Source organism: Amblyomma mixtum, chromosome 1, assembly GCF_055824585.1.
Source record: "Amblyomma mixtum isolate Tamu chromosome 1, ASM5582458v1, whole genome shotgun sequence".
Lineage (NCBI taxonomy): Eukaryota > Metazoa > Arthropoda > Arachnida > Ixodida > Ixodidae > Amblyomma > Amblyomma mixtum.
The window spans coordinates 315,015,902-315,036,984 of record NC_143012.1 but is presented as its reverse complement, the minus strand read 5'-3'; the positions used below and the strand labels follow the sequence as shown (position 1 = coordinate 315,036,984).

At 44.0% G+C, this 21,083-nt stretch overlaps 2 protein-coding genes across 3 annotated transcripts; one reads left to right on the top strand and one right to left on the bottom strand.

The window, feature by feature from the left end:
* Window positions 1-216: 216 nt before the first annotated feature.
* Alg11 (ALG11 alpha-1,2-mannosyltransferase) lies at window positions 217-2,977 on the bottom strand. Its single transcript, XM_089567028.1, has 4 exons — window positions 2,702-2,977; window positions 2,364-2,582; window positions 894-1,834; window positions 217-571 (listed from the first exon to the last, which is right to left on the bottom strand). Exons 2-4 carry the CDS (start codon window positions 2,570-2,572, stop codon window positions 291-293), a joined length of 1,431 nt encoding a protein of 476 aa, XP_089423154.1. The 5' UTR covers window positions 2,573-2,582; window positions 2,702-2,977; the 3' UTR covers window positions 217-290.
* A 1,881-nt stretch (window positions 2,978-4,858) lies between these two features.
* Window positions 4,859-21,078, top strand: LOC149372534 (transmembrane protein 184C). 2 transcript variants are annotated; one of them, XM_089567023.1, is made up of 9 exons: window positions 4,859-5,451; window positions 6,093-6,129; window positions 6,218-6,423; window positions 7,429-7,503; window positions 7,587-7,680; window positions 7,788-7,900; window positions 8,752-8,851; window positions 11,505-11,679; window positions 19,956-21,078. In XM_089567023.1, the coding sequence occupies exons 1-9, from the start codon at window positions 5,198-5,200 to the stop codon at window positions 20,132-20,134; spliced, it is 1,233 nt and encodes a 410-aa protein (XP_089423149.1). In that variant the 5' UTR covers window positions 4,859-5,197; the 3' UTR covers window positions 20,135-21,078. The 2 variants fall into 2 exon arrangements, with proteins under 2 accessions (XP_089423149.1, XP_089423150.1); XM_089567024.1 differs by having other exon boundaries at window positions 11,505-11,771; window positions 19,956-20,095.
* The last annotated feature ends 5 nt before the right edge of the window (window positions 21,079-21,083 follow it).

Sequence of the window (21,083 nt, the reverse complement as noted above, 5' to 3'; positions counted from 1 at the left end):
TGATGTTTGACGATCTCCACAGCAGCCAAGCAACATAAGTAGCAAAGCTGGTTCCCGCAACCTGGGCCTTTCAAGCAGGGACAGATGCCTGGCTATGTAAAGTAAATGCTTGCTTTGATTGTGCACCTGGTGCCATAGTACAAACACGAGAGAGGCAATAGTAGGGCGAATATTTTTAAATTTTGCTCGATGTATATCGGCTTCAGCTGACGCAAGTTATTCCTTTTTACCAAATGATGCGTTTATTTACACAAAAAAAAGTACAGGTATATAGTGCTATACAGTAGCCATTAATCCACCCTTGAAACCAGCGGGTCAACAGCTGTTAGGAATTCTTTGGCAAAAACCTCTTCAGAAAACCTCTCCGAGGAGCGTCTTCCATTTTCCCTAACCTTTCTTCTTTCCTCGGGCGTCATTTCCAGAATAGTCTTGAAGGCCGCTGTGTAACTCGAAACACTGTCCGCCAAATATCCAGTGCGCTCGCCATTATAGTCTGTCACAATGTCCATTTTTGGCCCTCCAGAATTGTGAGCCACCATAAGAAGGCCAGCGGCCATGCACTCAACTACACCTGAAATGTGAAAAAATAAGCATGAGGACTGAAAAGGCAGACAGTGTGATTTTCTATATGTGCAGTTCACAAGTTCTCAGATAGCACCGAGCACATTACTGTGCAACGGTTGCAAAAACACACTGCACTAACTCGGTAAAAAACATCTTATGGTAAAACTAACAAAGTTTGAGTCAAGCACAGTGCAGCCAAGTGTCGCTCATGGTTACATGCCAAGGCAGGTTTTAATTTGTTTGCTACTCCGTCTTTTATATTCCTTGGTATCCAGCAAAGATGCCATGTAAACACTGTACATAAAAGAGTATAAGCAATACAGACTTACACATTCCAAAATGCTCGTTCCACATCGTATGGATAGCTGCAGAAGCTCTCTTCATTTCAGACATTAAGTCTGCAAAGGGAACGTTCAACTGGAACTCCACACACTCTGCAATACCCATATCCGCAGCAAGTTGTCTGAGGCTGTTGACTCGTTGCTCATCTTCCTGGTTCCTGCAGCCACCTATCATGACAAACTTTATTTTCGAAAACTCTGAGTCAGGCAACTGCTCTTTGAGCTCGACCAACACTTTCAGCTGCAACGGATGGTCTTTTTCTGGACGAAACTGTGACAAAGAAAGCACCCTGAATTCTCCACCAGGCACAGCATCCTTTTCATCTATGGGCAGTCTTTTGAAATCTCCTACACTGCATGGTGGGTACACCAGGAACGTACGCGTTGGTACCTGCCAAAGCTCAAGAACATGCCCCTTCGTCCAACTGGAATTCACCATCACAATATCAGCACACCAACCGCAGCAGGCGTAAAGCTTGGCAAACACACGGTAGTAGAGGAGTTTGACGGGTGTCAGGTACGAGCTCCTCGAGATGACTCCCCTGTTGTTGTGGGCCTCCACTCTCCTGGCAACTGTACTGAGCATTTCTGTGCTAATCGTTGGATAGTGTGTGTAGCACATCACCTTACACCCACCAAGGATCTTGAAGATAGGCATCGTGAATGCAAAGCCCGTAGTGTCTACAAAGATGGTGGGAACGAAGTTGAGGATAGCTTCAAGCCCAAGGATCATGGATCCAAGGCTCTGGCCCAAAATTGTGAAGACAGGATACATCCATGCTTCAACTAGACAGCGACTTTGGAGGAACACGAAGTGTACCCCAGACTTCCTAAGTTTGATGCTGAAACGTTTCTCGGCATTTTCGATAATCTTCTCCCCTGAAACGTCACGGTCACCTGTGTACACAATGCACTGATGGTCTGGGTACCTGCAAGGAAAAGCGGGGACAGAAATGTCAAAGCTCGAACATAACTGCCAACGTTTCTGTGCAATCAGCGCTCTGCAGATTCCTCTGTCTTACAATGAGACAGTAAGGGGTCAAGTGACATCCAAGTCTTTAAATACATGGTACCCGCTCACTGCCGATACATTCCGTTTTACGCGCAAGGCAAAGCATCTACCACTAAGCACACTGCGCATTCCCTTTACATGCATCCACGACGAGATCTGCAGTTCCATAGCAGTTGATATCAGCGCCCGCCCTTCGCTGATAAATACATACGTAACTCTGCAACGATAAATGTATGAGGGAGCCTCTCGGCGATTAAGAGCTAGGAGTCCCTAACCACGGAGAGGTCAGAGTGGGTTTGACTGTGTCCTGATTCTGTGGTACACCTGTCACCGTCGACTTTACCGCCACACAATTATTTTATCGGTTTTCAGCATGTCCCCGTTCAGAGTTGATGCGTCAATTAAATCACGTCAAGTAGTCTCGGCTTAACGATCCAGGTACTTACTTTTCTTGAATCGCTCGAACCGCAGCCCACAGTACCTTCTCTCCACCACCGCAGGCGTTGGAGTAGGGATGAAAAAATCCCCACGTCTGCTTCGCTTCTCGGAACTTTTGACGGCTGATGCTTTTGACTCTCTGTATTCGCAGCCACAGTAGTGCAAGCGTCAGTGGGAGGCACACGACGAAGAGGCTCAAGAGCAGTAGCAAACCCATCGTGCAGCCTCTGTAAGAATCAGCAAGTTGTCTTCGAGATCAGAGCACTAAACAGCGAAGCACAAACCAAGACACGTCATCATCGTCAGTCATCTTTGCAGCACGACTGGATAAACTTTTCGAACTTACCACGTAGCGCAGATCAATACAGACGACGCTTCTAGAGAAACGAGAAAACCTGTGCTTGCGTAGAAGCTTACGCAATTGGTAGTTCTTGCCATTAGAATTTACCCCAACAAGAGTACACCCGGTACCTGTCAGGTGCACAGCAAGTTGCGGACGGCGCGGTACAGAGAAGCTCAAATCCTCAACGTGCGCAAGCTGACGAAGTTCTCCTCAAGCGCCGGATGCGCCGGAAAGCGTCAGCAAGACCTACCGAACCACAGACCTGCACAAATGGTAGCCGCGCGCCCCAACTTTCGTTAGCTTTTTGCCCATTGAGGGCGCTCGATTGCTCTGTCGTCTGCTATGACCATCATCATCATTTGCCGAATGTAAACAACCATAGGACAATTTTCAGTAGGGCCATGCACTGGCTACACTCGTGTAGCCATTGTAGGTAAAAAAAAATGGCCCCAGTGTATTATGCTCCATGACTACAGCAGCACGTAGAGAAGTGCAGTGAAGCGAATCTGACGCGACCCTTGGACGCGACAGCTAAAGCTTTAGCGACCGTAGGTTACTACTACCATAGAGTTTCTTACTACTACCTAGAGGGAAAGCTGGCGGCGCTGCACTTCAGCCAACATGGACGCTCAAAGCATCATGGGGCGGTGAGCTACTTGTTGCGGCACAGTCGTAGTTTTTCGGGAACACAGAGTGGCAGTACTAAGGCGTTTCATTCCGAAAACGTAGTTCGTGTGTGCGCAGACGACTTTCGCGCGAACGCAGTGTGCAAAAGCCATAGTAGTGAAAACGCTACGACACACGACGCCAATAAAAGGTTTTACTCTTCCGAAATGCCATTAAAAAACCTCTTAAAGTATCTAAACAACAACATTTTTTTTGAAAACATATTTACTTTTAAAAGTGCGCCTGTTAATTACGAAATATTAGTTTTTTTAGTGTTCATCACTTGGCCAATAGGAAAGCTAGTCATGTCTTATTTTAGGCAAACTTTGCACTTAAATGCTTTTCTGCTCGTTTGTTGCAATCATTAGACAAGATATTGAATGTTAGGACGTTTGTAGCTATCAAACAGCTTTATTTTTTTATTATTTTTTGGCCAAAAGTTACAGTTCCGCAACAAGTAGCTCACCGCCCCATGATGCTTTGAGCGCCCATGGTGGCTGAGGTGGTCACGTGGGGTCTCCATGCAAACTCCCATAGACGGCTTGCCAGCTTTCCCTCTAGGTTACTACTACCTAGAGGGAAAGCTGGCGGCGCTGCACTTCAGCCAACATGGACGCTCAAAGCATCATGGGGCGGTGAGCTACTTGTTGCGGCACAGTCGTAGTTTTTTGGGAACACAGAGTGGCAGTACTAAGGCGTTTCATTCCGAAAACGTAGTTCGTGTGTGCCCAGACGACTTTCGCGCGAACGCAGTGTGCAAAAGCCATAGTAGTGAAGACGCGACGACACACGACGCCAATAAAAGGTTTTACTCTTCCGAAATACCATTAAAAAACCTCTTAAAGTATCCAAACAACAACATTTTTTTTGAAAACATATTTACTTTTAAAAGTGCGCCTGTTAATTACGAAATATTAGTTTTTTTAGTGTTCATCACTTGGCCAATAGGAAAGCTAGTCATGTCTTATTTTAGGCAAACTTTGCACTTAAATGCTTTTCTGCTCGTTTGTTGCAATCATTAGACAAGATATTGAATGTTAGGACGTTTGTAGCTATCAAACAGCTTTATTTTTTTATTATTTTTTGGCCAAAAGTTACAGTTCCGCAACAAGTAGCTCACCGCCCCATGATGCTTTGAGCGCCCATGGTGGCTGAGGTGGTCACGTGGGGTCTCCATGCAAACTCCCATAGACGGCTTGCCAGCTTTCCCTCTAGGTAATAGTAAGAAACTCTATGGACACAAGGACCTCATCATCGTTCACTGCTCGATTTCATTAGATCAGCGAACCTTTACTCATTTATTTAGGCATCCTCATTTATCATTACATGCCGTTTTATGCCCTGAGGCAATCAACATCGCATTAAAAAAAAAAAAAGAACCTACATTTTTTTGTTTGCAACTTACGGGCTTTTTGATTCCCGAACTTCCGCTAGGTTCACTTGCTTCCAGCTTGCTTCATAGGGCATACAGGTGTGGTGTGGACGTCATTTCCCTATCGAGCAGCACGCAGACGCAGTAATGGCGTTTAGTGGTCAGCTGGTTGTGTTTTGCAATAGTTCATTGTCCGTTGATTTTATGCCACTCAGAGCCATTACTCCTTAATATCCTAATTTATAGTTGCCAGCGATGCTTTATGCGGTATTCAATTAAATGAAACGTATGTAGTAAAGCGCGGTGTGGGCCTAGCATGACTTGTCGTTGGCAAGTCGCGAGCTGAATACCGCCGTCGTTGCATTTGAGTGGCGTAACTAGTTATGCGTTATATTGATAGCTCGTCGTCAGCCAGAAATATTATTTTGTTCGTTTTGAGGAATACCTAAGGGAAGAATACCATGCCCTTCTCCTGGTGCCTCTCAAGATGGAAACTGTGGATACAGTTCGTCGTAGCCTTGGCTTATGGACTGGTGATCCTCGTAGTTGTGCCCCTTATCAGCGTCGAATTGATGAACAAAGGTGCCAGTGCAGACGTCCAAGCCTGGTTCAGCAGTGGCGTATTTGTTCTCTTGACTCTTCCGATCACTTTTTGGGAAATCATCCAGCACATTCTAAACTACACGAAGCCGCACCTTCAGAAACACATTATCAGGTGGGTGTACCGCCTCTTGTTTACTCTGTGACTCATTCCTGCGCCTTGGACGTTTTAGTAAATTTGCGGTCTGCTAGCGATAAGGTTAATGCTCCTTAGTTTTACTGCGCGCACTGCTTTGCCGCAGTGCAGAGCTGAAGTGATTGAACTGGGCTTATCAGCGCGGATCAGTTATTATGAGAGCATTATGTGATCGATGAAGTGCGCGAAAGGCGACAAGTTTCAGAGAAATCAAGTGTGGCGACTTTGTCCCCATAAATTACAAGTTTTCGTGTTTGAACGAATATGTTGGCTCGGATTACGAGCTTCATATGCCTTGATATGGACTTTTACTAGTATCTGTGCACGGATTTTCACATTTAGGCCTCTTGATTGAATTTAATATACTTAGCATGCTCATTTACAATATAGTTGTTAGTAACACCTGTCTACTGTATAGTTGGCCGGAGGCGTGCTTTTCTGTAGTCACAGGTCCAACAACCTGTTGGCTAATTGAAGACAGATCATAAAAGAAAGCAATGTAAATAAGCACAGGGTGCGTATTTCTCATGTTGCACTTTGTGCCATTTACATGTTAGTACAGCTTAACTAGCCCACTATAAGAAAATTTAATTTTTGGTGTTGTTGACTTTCACTTGCAGGATCCTTTGGATGGTACCAATCTATTCGCTCAACTGTGTAAGTACCTTCGTGTTGCTGAGGGATAGAGTGCGTTGCATCCCGATGCAGCATTTCACTTCTTGCTCTTTTCTTTTCTTCACCGCAGTGGCTTGCTCTGACATGGCCAAAGACTGGAATCTATCTTGACACCATTAGGGAATGCTACGAGGCCTATGTGATATACAACTTCATGGTGTTCCTGTTAAACTTTCTTCACCGAGAGCTGGAGATGGAGATTTCTCCAGACGAACACAGGCCATCTGTAAAGCACATTTTCCCACTTTGCTTTCTACAGCCCTGTCCTGGAGGCTTGTAAGTGTGCATTTGTCTCATACGTAGAGCCTTTTCTGTTATGCTCAAAGTAACCCAGTCGAATCTTCAAAGGCGTTTCTTCTGCACCTAGTTGGTTGCTCTTATCAGTGTATATTGTGCACTGCATTAGTTCAGGAGTGTTGCTTTTGACGACAGTCTTCATTTGTCGTTTCCATATTATGGACGGCTGTAGCACTCATGCCCACAGAGTTTGTACTGAGTTTGTAATATTTGGAGACTTAGCTTGTTGTGGAAATGTTTCTGATGCCCACTGTTTTCTCTCACTTTGACTAAGGACGTGATGTCTACCAAGAATTCACATATTTTTCATCTTATTTTGTTCATTTATTTATTTACTATCTTAAGAACCATGAGGTCTTTTTTCTAGCATGTCACTTGACTAGAGACAATTACAAGTGATGTTTGCGTATATAACCTCTCTGCCTATGTATATCTCTTGTCTCTTGCCATGCATGCACAGGAAGGGTAGAAGAAAGGAAGGGAAGGAGGAAAAAGAATGGGGGGAGAGGGTGCTAATTGACCCTCTCCCTCTCAGCAGATTGAAAACTCAGCCTATGTTTTTAAGGGTCCAAGTTGAAATATGGGCTTACTGCACAAAAATAACTGAAACATTTATCATGTACTGATGCATAGCGCAGCTCAGTGAGTGAGCATTGTCTGCATACAGCTACTGCAAAAAAAAATTTCCTGTCTTGAAGAAAACGAAATTTATTTGTCTCCTGCACGCACTTTCTCATTCATTCATCTCCCAAGTTTGTGGTTAGGTATGCAGTGCCTACATTTTCTTTTCTCACTCTGGTCCTCCTTTCATGCAGTTCATTTTCTTCAACTGAAACTGAGATTCTGGCTATCTTGGGGCAGAATATTTTTTATCCACTGAGGTGGCCTGTGGCAAGCTTGCCTATATTAGTTTGCCTGACTGGTTCACATCAAGCTGGATGGTTTTGCTCCTTGTGATGAGTAAAAGTCTCTTCTTCCTTTCAGGCGTTTTATAAGTTCCTGTCGACATGGTATTCTTCAATACACAGTAATCAGACCAATCACGACTGCACTGGCTCTGTAAGCTTGACTTCTTCATAATTTTCCGACAGCTTCTCGCATGAGTGCCGTGTTCTCGAGTGCATTTTTTTTTTTTTTTTCAGGATTACTGAAATGTTTGGGAAGTACGGAGAAGGAAAATTTGATCTTGGGTACTCGTACCCATATATTGTGGTTATCAATAACATATCACAATTTGTGAGTATAAATTTTTTGGATTGCAGTACCCATGACCAAATGCTGAAATACATGCACTTCAGGTACGTGTTAAGCCTTGTCTTCTCACATAAGTCTTTATTTTCCAGGTTGCCATGTACAGTCTGGTGTTGTTTTACAAGGCCTACCGTGCTGAACTTGCACCCATGTCACCAATACCAAAGTTCCTCTGTATCAAAGCAGTGGTCTTCTTTTCCTTCTTGTAAGGAGCACTTCATTTTTCTCATTTCGTCTTGTTGTGGTCAACACGTAACAAAATAATTTGCCCTTGTACAGTCTTGTCTACCCATTGAGAGCTGGATCGGCGAAAATGTAAAATTGCAAAACTTTTTGAAGGAGCCTATTTGAGTTGATGGTTTTCTTAATGGAAGATATGATTGAGCACTGAACAGTTAAACTGTGTACAAACATTGCATACTGACATATTACTGACTAGTTAAAGGGACATGAGACTATGAAATTTATGCTCTAATGTGAATCTTGTCTTGGTCACTTTGTTCTATCACTGCAGGTGTAAAATTTGTTTATATATATATATATATATATATATATATCGCCGCTGCAGTGGCTCAGCGGTTATGGTGCTCGGCTGCTAACCCGAAAGACGCGGGTTCGATCCCGGCCGCGGCGGTTGAATTTCTTTGGAGGAGAAATTTTAGAGGCCCGTGTACTGTGCGATGTCAGTGCACGTTAGAGAACCCCAGGTGGTCGAAATTTCCGGAGCCCTCCACTACGGCGTCTCTCATAGTCTTAGTCGCTTTGGGACGTTAAACCCCATAAACCAAACCAAACCAAACCATATATATATCTATATACATATATATATATATATGTATATATATATATATATATATATATATATATATATATATATATATATATATATATATATATATATATATATATATATATATATATATATATAAATGAAATGATAGCTTTTTAAGCTATTGAAAATGCGTAGAACATTAGATTTACAGTACCTGTGTACTCTTAGTTTTTGCCTTGATCATGTTGCCTACATTTCAAACTGATTTTTTTTTACTTTTGCAGCCAATCAGTGATCATCTCCTTGTTGATTTACACAGGCATAGTGTCGCCCTCTTTCTTTAATGAAAAGGGAACTGCTGGTGATGTGAACAGAGGTCTTCAGGTGAGCAGCTGCATTTCATGTGTATAAAAAAATGAGTGCTAATGCAGCCTTCTTCAAAAGTTTCGGAGTTCGAGGGGATTCTAAACTTATGCACCCCCAGCGTTCCAAATTTCTGGAACGTGTAAGGAGCTTTCACCGTTGCCCCTCCAAAGATTAGGACTTCCATGGATGCTATAAGAGCCCTATCACAGGGCTTCGATGGAAACCCTCCATGGCTTTATACTTTATTTTATATAGCCAGGATTATCGACTACACTCCGTTTCATACATCAGGTGCAGTGCTGTCAAACCTAGCGCTCTTGTTTGCACAGCCTGCATTAGAGATCAAAAAGTAGTGTGTTCCTTGTAGTGACTGAAAAATAATAAATGCTTTGCTGTAGGCTTATTACATGATACATTTGTCATGAGCGTGAGTAAATGCACTGTTTTTGCTGACAACACTCAATCGCTTTCTTGTGCCTTGGACCACTCGGCCCCAAAAAAGACGGACTAGCACATCTCCCTTTATTTTTTTTCATGTGGGCTACTTCCATACCTTTCACAGCATTGCACCTGACGTATGAGACAGAGTTAGTGTCCATTGATATGTAGCGGATCTGCTGAAATGTATTGAGTGTTACGAGAATTAAATTATCCCTTATTACTGTGCATCTCCTTTAATGGTTCAGATTGCTTTCTGTAGCGCTACATGATATGTACCCTAAGTCTCTTCACACGGGACAGTATATGTGCCATACATTCTTTTGATTTTGTTGTTGAGCAGAAACTAGTTAAGAGATATTAGTGGCAGTCTCAAGATTCTCTACAGGCCTTGTACTCGCTGAAGTTTTTTGTTTTAACAGTAAATGCTTCAAACCCCCCCAAAAAATTGCTTTAATTGACAAACTTTTATGTGCTAAAGCCACATCTCAGCCAGGAGAGACAGCATTGTAAAGGGCTCTGGATGAATGTTGACTGCCTGGGGCCCTTGTATCAGGATTCTGGGACAAATATAAAGCTATATTTTTAGAAGTTGTGCCATGGCTTGCTTCTATTTCCTGTTACGTTTTTAACATTGTTTCTTTGTGGCAGACATTATTTTTTGTATTCCTTTGTCATGCTAGCTGTCATTGCAGAAGCACCCGGCTGTTTAATCTTGCTAGGCAGGTTGCAACCGTGCGAACATGCCTTCACTATACACTCTTCCCTACCAGAGCCTGGAAGTTCAGAATGAAAGTAAACTTTTGAGTGCCAATCTTTGTATGTAATTGCCTTGCGTATAGGTCGACCAGTTTTTTCATAATTGTGCTCTCCACACTTGGGAGTCAAGCATTACATTTCATGTAATGCTTACAAATGCAGAGAAGGACTGGAGTGAACAAAGCTAATGAAATTATTGTTGAAAATCCTCATGCTACCCACCTTAGAGCCTTACGATAGTTGCTACCACTCTTGTATGTGAAGGTTTCTCGCATTACTTAGTTTTAAGGGCCGCCGCGGTGGCTCAGTGGCTATGGTGCTCGGCTGCTGACCCAAAAGACGCGGGTTCGATCCCGGCCGCGGCGGTTGAATTTCTTTGGAGGAAAAATTCTAGAGGCCCGTGTACTGTGCGATGTCAGTGCACGTTAAAGAACCCCAGGTGGTCGAAATTTCCGGAGCCCTCCACTACAGCGTCTCTCATAGCCTTAGTCGCTTTGGGACGTTAAACCCCACAAAACCGAAACCAAACCTTAGTTTTAAGGGGAGCTGCATAAAAGATTGAAGTAGAACAGAAAGTTGCACTAGTTGGTACATTTTTCTGTAGTGTTCTCTTTAGAAGGGCAAGAGGCTCCCATGTGAGACCAAATCGAAGATAAGTGCGGAGCACACTGTGCTGACTTAGGTTTATAGGCCCCGTCATAGAAACGAAATTTCTCGCAGTCACTCAGCTGCACGGGGAGTCATGCCCATTGAAAGTGGGTGTTTGTTTGCGATAGCATTTAAGTGAACTGTCATCTTACTCACTAGGCATTCGGCATTGAAAAATTGAGGGGCAGCATGCAAGTTTGGTGTCACGAAAAGTGCGCCAGATACTTTTCTTGTGCAGTAATGACGCCAAGTTTTCTGTAAATGTGTGGTGGATAATCGCTGTTGTTTATACGACATTGGTGATGCTGTGGATGTTGAGGGTAGCTTCCAAAGTTTGAGGAAATAAAGGTGTTTACATGTCACACTTTCTGTTGCACATTCCCTGCAATGAAGCATCCTGCACTCTGTGCAGTGTGCCATCTCTGGTGATGTGTCCCAAGGCACCACTGTAGCTCTCATTTATGATGCACTCTGCTGTTCACCTTATTTCATGTTGGCAGCTCGCAGCTTCAATTCATCAATCTATGTGACATTTTAACTTTACATTCTTGCTTTCTTGTTTTCGAAATTATGCGTCAACCTATGTAGCGTATTGGCCAATAGGCGAGTAAAAACTGTAGTCTTCAGCATGACATTTGGTAGGCATTAAGTGTGCTGTTTTTGTAAGGGGAACAAATGTCAGTGTTGATATTTAAAAAAAAAAAAATGTCTGAAGATGCGAAGGGATTCACGGGGACTTTGCTTGTTAGAGCAAAATACATTTTGAGATGCTCATAGTAAATGTGGCATGAGTAACAAGAGACCCTCTCTTGGTGCCTCTTTGCAGGACTTCCTCATCTGCATAGAGATGTTTGTGGCCGCGGTTGCGCACTACTTCGCCTTCTCACATGTCCCGTATGTGGACCCGCACGCACGGCCCATTCCCTGCTGCCTCTCGTTCATGGCCATGTGGGACCTGTCTGACGTGACACAGGACGTGTCTGACCATATTAGACATGTCGGTAAGGCGGGCTACTCCCTGCTGCCTCTCATTCATGGCCGTGCGGGACCTCTGACCTGACACAGGATGTATGAGGCCGTATTAGCCATGGCGGTAAGGCAGGCTATGTGCTTTACTCTACATGGGCTCGGGGCATGCATACAAACCTCAGGCTAAGCTGCTGCCGTCTTTCTCGCTCTCTCTCTCTTTCTATTTGGTGCGTTGCGTAAACTTCCCTCCCCAGTCCCTGCCACAGCAAAACTGCCAGAGCGAGCTGTAGGGGAGCAAATTTGACTCATGCACAGGTTCTCTCTTAGATACCGCGAGAAAATAACAGTTAGCGTTTGCTTAAAATTTTACAATCTAAATGAGGCATGTTATAATTTTTTTCAGGTTCATAAAAAAATACATTGCCTCTCGTTATCAGCATGGCTGTTGTCTCTCGACGTGTGCACCAACTGGGAAAACCAGGAAAACTGGGAATTGTCTGGGAATTTGAATAGTCTGGAAAGCTCGGGCAGAACTTGGGGAATTTGTGCTTCTATCAGGGGATATTAGCTGTAATATTAAGTAAAGGGAACAAGAGTCTGAATAATGCTGGCTCGAGTAACAAAGAGAATGTGCTTCGTGTGGCTTGTACACGAGCTACTGCCGACCTCCCATCGTGTCATTGTACTGTCTAGTGGACTGCTCTAGCAAAGTGGCAAAAGCATGGTGGCGTTTCGATATGAGTGGAAAGCAGGCAGTTCCCCGGCGCTGTCACCGATGAGAATGCGTTTCGTACGACTCGCACGTGCGCTCTTCAGTGGCCACTGGCCTCTCCTTGTAGTCTTGTGTTACGCAGTAGGCAGTGCCAGCAAGGTGACAGAAAACTTCGCGGCCCTTCCGATTTCCAATGTGGGCAATGCGAGTCCCAAATGATCTCTTCTTGTGCAACGCTTTGATGAAAGCATCCATTTCTGCAGCAGGGGACAGACACACATGCTGCAGGCGGCACAGCTTTGGGAGAAGGAGAATATGCTTCGCGCTTTGTCGTGATCAGCCAGTGCTGGCATAGCTACAAAGTAGCAAATTGTGTCTAGGCTTTAGTGACTGCAGGCCTGCTTTGTGTAATGCGACAAGTATAACGGGACTTCAAGTGCACTTTTGTCTAGGACAGGATGAATCAGAAACACTTTGAATTTGCAGGCCTGGGTTAGGCCCATTAAATATAATACAGACTCAGCGTACTGTGTGCTATGTAGAAAGCAATTTTCACTCAGCACCATAAGGAGAAGAGCGGTGACAAGTCACGCTGAAAGTAAGAAGCACCAGCTGGCCACATCTGGAACAAGGACACCCTCTGTAGCTTCATTTTTGGCGTCATCAGCAAGCAAACCACTGGCCACTGTTGTGACCAGTGCCGGGCCAGTGGTGTCTGGTTCTGCATGGCATTCAGCTGCTTTAACTATGGCTAGAGGCATCCAACCCAAGCATGTAGTAAAGGATATCTTTCAGCAGTACACAGAGGTCATAAGTACTAAGGTGATGTGGTGTCTCAATGTTGTTATGACGAATACATCATTTTGTGCTGCCACGGCATTGCCTTCTGTGTTCCCATTGCTATTCCCATCATCAGCTATAGCCAAGGGAGTGCAGCTTGACAAAGATAAGGTGGGATATATTATTGTCTATGGCCTTGCATCTTTCTTCAATGAGGGCCTCATGTCGTAGGAGAGCCAAAACTCCCGCCTCGTCATGGCTTTTGACGAACGGTTAAGCAAAGTTGCACAAAAAGAGCCAATGGAAGTGTTGGTTTCCTTTTGATAGGTTGCAGAGGAGAGCATGGAAACATGCTACTTGGCGTCATGCTTTCTTGGATGCATGCAAGCTGAAGAATCAGTGTCCGCATTTGAAAGTGCCACAGATAAGCTCTAACGGTCAAAAATCCTTCAGATATCAATAGACAGATAGTCCACACTTAAACATGAAATTTTTGCTTGAAATCAATAACTGTGAATCCAATAATGGCCAGATGGCCAGAGAGTCTTCTTTCCGGCCAACCTCCCAGCCCTTCCAATCAAGAAACTTGTTTATCTATCGAAGTGGAAAGCTGTGGCCTTTGTGCAGTGAGTGGGGCGTACAAATCCAGATACGCGGCAACAGGGTGGCAACTCAGACAATGCGTACCTGCCCGACGAGCGAAAAACGCACGCGTCTCCTGGAGCTACAGGCCTGTTGAAGTCCTGCCATATCTGAAGGTGCACGTCGAGTCATGTTGAAATGAGAAGCACCCAATCAGTGCCAGCTAAAGAAGTGTCGATGGCAGTGGACAGTCTATTAAGTTTTTAAGGTCAACATAGACCGTCCTGCTAGCATTAATTGCCACAAAGCTCAAGATTGACCTTGGCTCTGCTACAAAGAATCCACTCCAAAAGCTCCAAAATTTTAAGGTTTGACTATATCTTAGTTTGAAAAAAACTGCGCCACTTTCGTGAAGAACAGCGCTGAAGTGATCATGGAAAGGTTGCTGTTGAAGTTCAAGCTAATCGTCACCTTTGGATTCCGAGTGCATACCGATTCCCGAGCTTGGGGAAACACGTCTAAGTAATGCATTCTGCCATGCCCGAGTACATACCTTTGTTAGCTGCATTCAGCATAGTCAGCATGACCCTACACTATTTTGGTGCTCGATGCAGTTTGCTTAAATTCCCAAGCTTGGGGAAAAGAGTTTAACTAATGCATTCTGTCATGCCCAAACACATACCTTTGTTAGCTGCATTCAATACAGTCAGCGTGACCCTACATTGTTTTGGTGCTCGATGCAGTTTGCTTAAGCAGAGAGGACGAAAATGACCATGTTGTGTAAATATACCCCCTGTCCCAACAGTAGGCTTGGGAAAACTTGCTCCGTCACCCACTAAGATTAAACATTAAAACTGGGACATATTCTTGCAGTGTCAGCAGCATAGACATGATCAGAAAAGTAATTTCAACCACTGAGGTTCCTGACAATTTTTCTTGTCCACACTTTAAACTCTCTGTGGCTTGGGTCTTCCGGAAAGCTTTTGCTGGTTATGGAGAGCTTTTGCTCAGTACCTCAGCAGAGAACTGGTGCCCTTATGTGTGCTAACTTGTGCTTAGGGCTCTTATCCTCATGCTTTACAGCAAAATTTGATTAGTTAACTCTTGATAATTCAGACTGCCAGCATCGTCTTGACAACCTTCCATGCATGTTTGTAATGTCGGATGGTTGTTAACTCTGACAGGCTCACAAAAGGAGGTCGTCTCGAAAGAGTGTCACGTCATACATTGAAAGTGGTCTTGGAAGCCCTTACCATTTTGGCACAGTTGTGTTTCGACGTTTCGGACAGCGTGCACACAATAGAGAATTGATTGAAACTTGAAATTTCAATTATTGCCTTGCGGTTTCTATATCAAAAACAGATGGCTGTTGCAAGTGCTTCACCAAATATATATATGTGCATACTGCGATCTAATTAGTTTTTTGCTGTTTTTAAGGGGCTATTCATAAATGCAACTTTCATTGAATTGGACATTTCTTCTGGACCCTTGAAGTCCAATTATCGAGGCTTAACTTAATTTTTCAGAATTTGTGAGCATAGGAATTAGGATAATTTGTGTATTCTTGTTACCTGTATTTACCACCCTGCTAAAGTCTCATTTTGAGGGTTCTGGTGTCTATAATTTAATAACCTAGGCACTGCCTGTACATACAACTGCCAGTAAAGCATAACTTTCGTGGCATGTGCCTTATATGGGCAGGATTGTAAGTTGTTTTATGCTGTTATCTAAGATGTGTACAATGCATTTAGTATCCCGAAGGCTTCCACATTGCCAGTGGAAGGCATCCTCTTTTTTTTTTGTGTGTCAGCAGTATACAACTCATTTCCCTCGCCACTCCAGCATACACACTCTCACAGACACCACCAAAGAACATCAGCATGTAGGCTTTCATTTGCATTGCACGTATGAAATTACTAGCTTTATTTACTGTGCCATCACTTATTTATTACATGGGACAAAATAACTATTCTAGGAAGCATGACAACAGGGTTGCTAAAAATTTATTGTCGTAAACAGTGGGGAAGTACACTTAGATCTGCAAGAAGAGGTGGCAAAGGTAAAAGTATCTGTTGTTTTCTTTAAATATAGCTTTAAATTTAGGTTCAAGCATATCTACAGCATTTTTTTTTAATAGATTTATCTTGGGTACCCCAAGCCTGAAGGATAAATTAGTTTGAGTAAATATATTTCATTATTGCATTGCGTAGCAAGCATACACAACCAGCTGGCGTGGAAGCCACTGTAACTACGTGAGCTTTCACAATGGGAGCTGCTGCAGACACTGGGTGTGCTTGTAGACTAACAAACATTGTCATTGCTAATCTCAAGCAGCAAAGTTTGTTTTCATAGTAGCTATTCAATATCATGAAGTATTTGAAGTACGCCACAAGTTTTATCGGTCTTTACTTAGTTTAAAGAATAGAAATGCAGACTACATTGAGGTACTTAAAGGTGCACTGAAGAGGAATCTGAACTTGTCTTTTTGCCGCGGGAACTCGATCTACATGTTCCGAGCTTTCTTAGAAACTTCGATTTATTGCCCTGTGTGGTCGATTTCCGTAATTAAATCGAATTAACGTCCGGCTCCCGCCTTTTTTTTTTGGCTGTGGCTAGAGTTCCGTCCAGACGGAACTACAATTTGCGCTAGAGTTCCGTCTAGACGGAACTACAATTCGCGCTAAAGTTCCGTCCAGACGGAACTGCATGTAGCGATGGGGTTCCGTCCAGACAGAACTGTATCTGACACCATACAGTTCTGTCCAGCATTATCTGCCACATGAGTTATGTCAAGACGGAATTAAAGCTGGCGTTAGGGATTGGGAAACCAGCTTGCTTGCAGACTTTTGCATGTCCATTTTAAAAAGTGGCAATCCTATTCTCCCTAATGTGTGACAGGATATTCTGCCGCATCATTTTATTTTCCAAGCAGTCAGTGAGAAATGGCAACAGAACGAGCTTTGGCTTGGGTTTGTTGGTGCGTTTGCATAATGCTTGTTGACCGTTTGTGTACGTCTTAGTCTTTTTCGCGCTACGTCATCATGCAGCGCAAATAGCGACAGGGCTTCACATCACTTCGCGAAGAGTTCCTGCACTCTGCTTCTAACAGTGTCATTTTCCCGATCCTGCATGCATGCACGGAAGTTATACCTTCGAGGATGTAACTAAACGCAATACGCGGACAGATATTTTGGTGCCGTATCAATGCATAGAGAGAACATCTGAATGCAGCTTTGTCAACTGGTTATTCCAGAGGCAAATAAATGCTTTCTGTGGGCAGAAATCACCCATTTTGTATAGTATGGACAATACGGACATTAGACAGTTCTAGTTTTACGTACGTAGAACCTTCACGCACGTAAACGTGAGCGTACGCTCGTGTCGCTTCGTACAGTTTTAGCTACACGTACGGGACGCAAACTGTGTATATCTGCCATAGAACCTAAAAAATGCACTAGCATGTTGTGCCGCGCCATCTAGTACAGATAAAGAAAACTAATTTTGTTTAGTCGAGCTGCTTGGAGCGGAGCCAGGCCAAGCCACAGTGCGGGCGGTAAATACTTTCCCCCTTTCTCCTGACTGAGCAATTTCAGTCCACCGAACTGTATGTTGCACGTTATCTTCAAAGGGTTGCATTCCTTCACGTCCCGCAGCATAATTAAATCATCGCTTTTCGAGAAGCGAAGGCGCACTGGTGTCCCACTCATGTTGACGACGTGTGCGTATGGAGCCAAAACGTGCACCTTTTTGCTTTTCCCGCTGACCGTGCCGAGGGTCTCGCGATATCCCGCGAGGTTTTGAGCTTCGCGTGGTCTCGCGAGACCGTCGGCACACTCACTGCTATGACGACCACAAACGCTTCTCCGTCAGGCTTAGGAGCTGCTGAAACGGATTTCTATCTGGAAAACAAAAGCTAGTGCTCACCTAAAACCTCATGCGAGAGCAAGGATAGACCAACTGAAGGCAAATACAGCAGTTTACAGCACGATACCCCGTCGAGGGAATAGCGACGAAGCTGTTATCGTTGTGAAGCGGGCGGGCAGGGCGCCGCCATCTTGCCAACGCCACGCACGCAAGCAAGCAACGTGAAGGCCGCAACGCAAAGATCCGAATCTCACGTACGTCCGTGCAACCCACGCAGACACTTCACGTTCTGCGCATGCGCACTGGTGACCCGTAAGCGCTCTACTTACGTGAAGCTTCTACGTACGTGAAGCTAAAACTGTCTATTGTATGGACGGAACTCTGGCTGCAGTAAATATTCCGTCTGGACGGAACTGCAGCAGCAGCAAATGTTCCGTCTGGACGGAACGCTAGACACTCCGTTTTTTTTTTTTAATTCTCCCGCGTACGGTGGGCGGAGTCGACCAACGCGTGGAGCGCCTTTCACCGTCCCGTGGCGGCTTGCCGCTCTGCCATCGGCGGAGTAATACGTAGTAGTCCGTAGTAGCAAATAGTCCGCGCGTATTTTTATTTCTGCGGGCTTATTTTGCGGCTATATTATCTGCGAATGAAACTATTTTTTATGGAAACCTAAAAAACAAAATAAAGCGAAAGCAAAGCCTCCACGGAGCTGGCTGAAAGGCACTTCACGCGTTGGTCAACTCCGCCCATCGTACGCGGAGAATTCAAAAAATAAAGGCGGGAGCCGGATGTTAATTCGATTTAATTAGGGAAATCGGCCACAGAGGGCAATAAGTCGCAGTTTCTAAGAATGCTAGGAACGTGTAGATCGAGTTCCCGCGGCAAAAAGACAAGTTCAGAATCCTCTTCAGTGCACCTTTAAGCTCAACCTCTGTTGTTTTCCCATTAGTTCGTCATATTTTGTTTTTCTCTGCCAGTATGCTGATAATTGAACAAATGCACATTCTGTCCCAAGAGAATTCAGTTTAGCAATTGGACATGCCACATGCGGCCCTATATGCTAGTGATCACGCTCTGGAGCCTTTTTGTGCTTTGCACTCGATTGCACACTCGAAGGAAAATGTTCCAAACCATAGTCTTTCACCTCTACAAGCTCCAAGTGCGGTTCTTTCACATACAATTTATGATGGGCATGCAATGAACTTACTCATCTTGGTATTTAGTATCATTTCCAGTACAAAGGAGCATATGCTGAGTTGCCGTGCTGCAATTTTTTGGCTAACAAAACCTTTTTTCTAGCAAGATCTGGATGTTTAGCATTCATGCAAGGTACTACATTAAAGGTGCACTGAAGAGCATTCAGAACTTGTCTTTTTGCCGCGGGAACTCGATCTACACGTTCCTAGCATTCTTAGAAACTGCGACTTATAACCCTCTGTGGCCGATATCCCTAATTAAATCGAATTAACGTCCGGCTCCCGGCTTTATTTTTTTAATTCTCCGCGTACAGTGGCAGAGTCGACCAATGCGTGAAGTGCCTTTCAGCCAGCTCCGTGGAGGCTTTGCTTTCGCTTTATTTTGTTTTTTAAGTTTCCATGAAAAAATAGTTTCATTCGCAGATAATATAGCCGCAAAATAAGCCCGCAGAAATAAAAATATGCGCGGACTATTTGCTACTACGGACTACGACGTATTACTCCGCCGATGGCAGAGCGGCAAGCCGCCACGGGACTGGGTGAAAGGCGCTCCACGCGTTGGTCGACTCCGCCCACCGTACGCGGGAGAATTAAAAAAAAAAAAGGCGGGAGCCGGACGTTAATTCGATTTAATTACGGAAATCGGCTACACAGGGCAATAAATCGAAGTTTCTAAGAAAGCTCGGAACGTGTAGATCGAGTTCCCACGGCAAAAAGACAAGTTCAGAATCCTCTTCAGTGCACCTTTAATCTATACCCACTTTGTGTTGAGACTTATAGTCCCTTTAGGCCACAGCATGAAAGCACACTGAAGCATTTAAATGATTTCCAATTTGCTGAAAGCAGTTCGTCTAACAAGGCAGGCCACGACATTGAAACCATTTGTTTGAACAACATTATTTGTCAGTGAACACGTTTTTTTTTTTGTATCCTTTCCTCTGCTTGGCTAGGGGGATGGGCAATTTGCAAGTTCTACACCCAGGTGTTGACTTATCATTGAGGCATAAATAACTTTAGGCAAGCAAGAAGACATAGCAGCACACTTTCAGATGTCTTTTCTAACTTCCGTCAAGGTATTTTTCTTTCATACTGTCACTTCTACATGTGTAGAAGCAGGATGCAGTTCATAAGTGGTTGCCTTCTTTCGTTGCATGTTATTTAACCATGATTGCAGGCAATACCGTGAAGAATACAGTCCAGCGCAAGCCAGACTACTTCAGTGAGCGGAAGCTCCTCTTGGGCAACTTCTCTGACGATTCCTGCGTTCCAGTGAATGATCCCAGTGACTTTCTGAACGACCGGCCATCACGGAGCGGGTATTTGAGCATTGCAGGCAGTTCTACCAATGCTTAACAACACTTAGGCGCCCTTGTAAGAATTAGCAGTTGGTTGTGTGTGGTGGATTTATCAGATGTCTCTGCTGTTGTCTTGATGGTTGTGCTGCACAGTGATTGGGGAGGATAGCAATCTTTGTGATCCCTATGGCATAGCTGTCACAGTGGCACAGTTCCTTGTGGTACTGGTTTGTGATAATTCACAGAAGAAAAACTAATGTAGCAAATGCTGCCTCTTTGTGTCTTGAACTGCTCTCTATATGCCCAACAGCAGAAGCCTGGTTGATATTGAGTGCTATATTATTGCTTTGTGTTTCATTACTGATCGTAGCTCGTATTAGTTTATTATTAGATTATTGCATAGTTGGCACTTATTATTTATTGTTCTTTTGTAGACACTTAAGTCCAAAAGCAAACAAACATTGTTTAAGTGTTCCTGCAGCAACAATGAGTTATCTCACAATTCACCAAAGCCCCTTTATGGAATGCTAGTAGTGTGAATGATTACATTAATATATAAGGCACGGGTGTTGTGCACAATTAAGTTCAGATGACAATGCACTATTAAATTTAGCTTGGGATATGCATGGTATATTGTACCCTGTTGATGTCGTTACTTTCCTCAGTGTACATGAGCTATTGTAGTCTTTGCCTTGTTTTTACAAAGGTGACGTATTTTTAATGAAATTTTTATTTCGGGGGAAATGGTCCAGTACACTTTGATCTGCACTGATGGCATTGTCTTGTGCTCAGTCAGCTGCGAAGCTTTATTATTTGCAGCTGTGCTGATGTGATCCATTATGTTTACTGCTGGCATCTCTAGTCCATTCCAGAATGACCATGCTACTGCTTGTGGCATTGCTGTTGCATATATTTGTACAGAGAGTGCCTTATCCAGCTACTCTGTGTGTGAGCGCTTCTTGCTTATTCTTTGTGGAAAATAAATTTTGAGTTGAAAATTCAGTGCA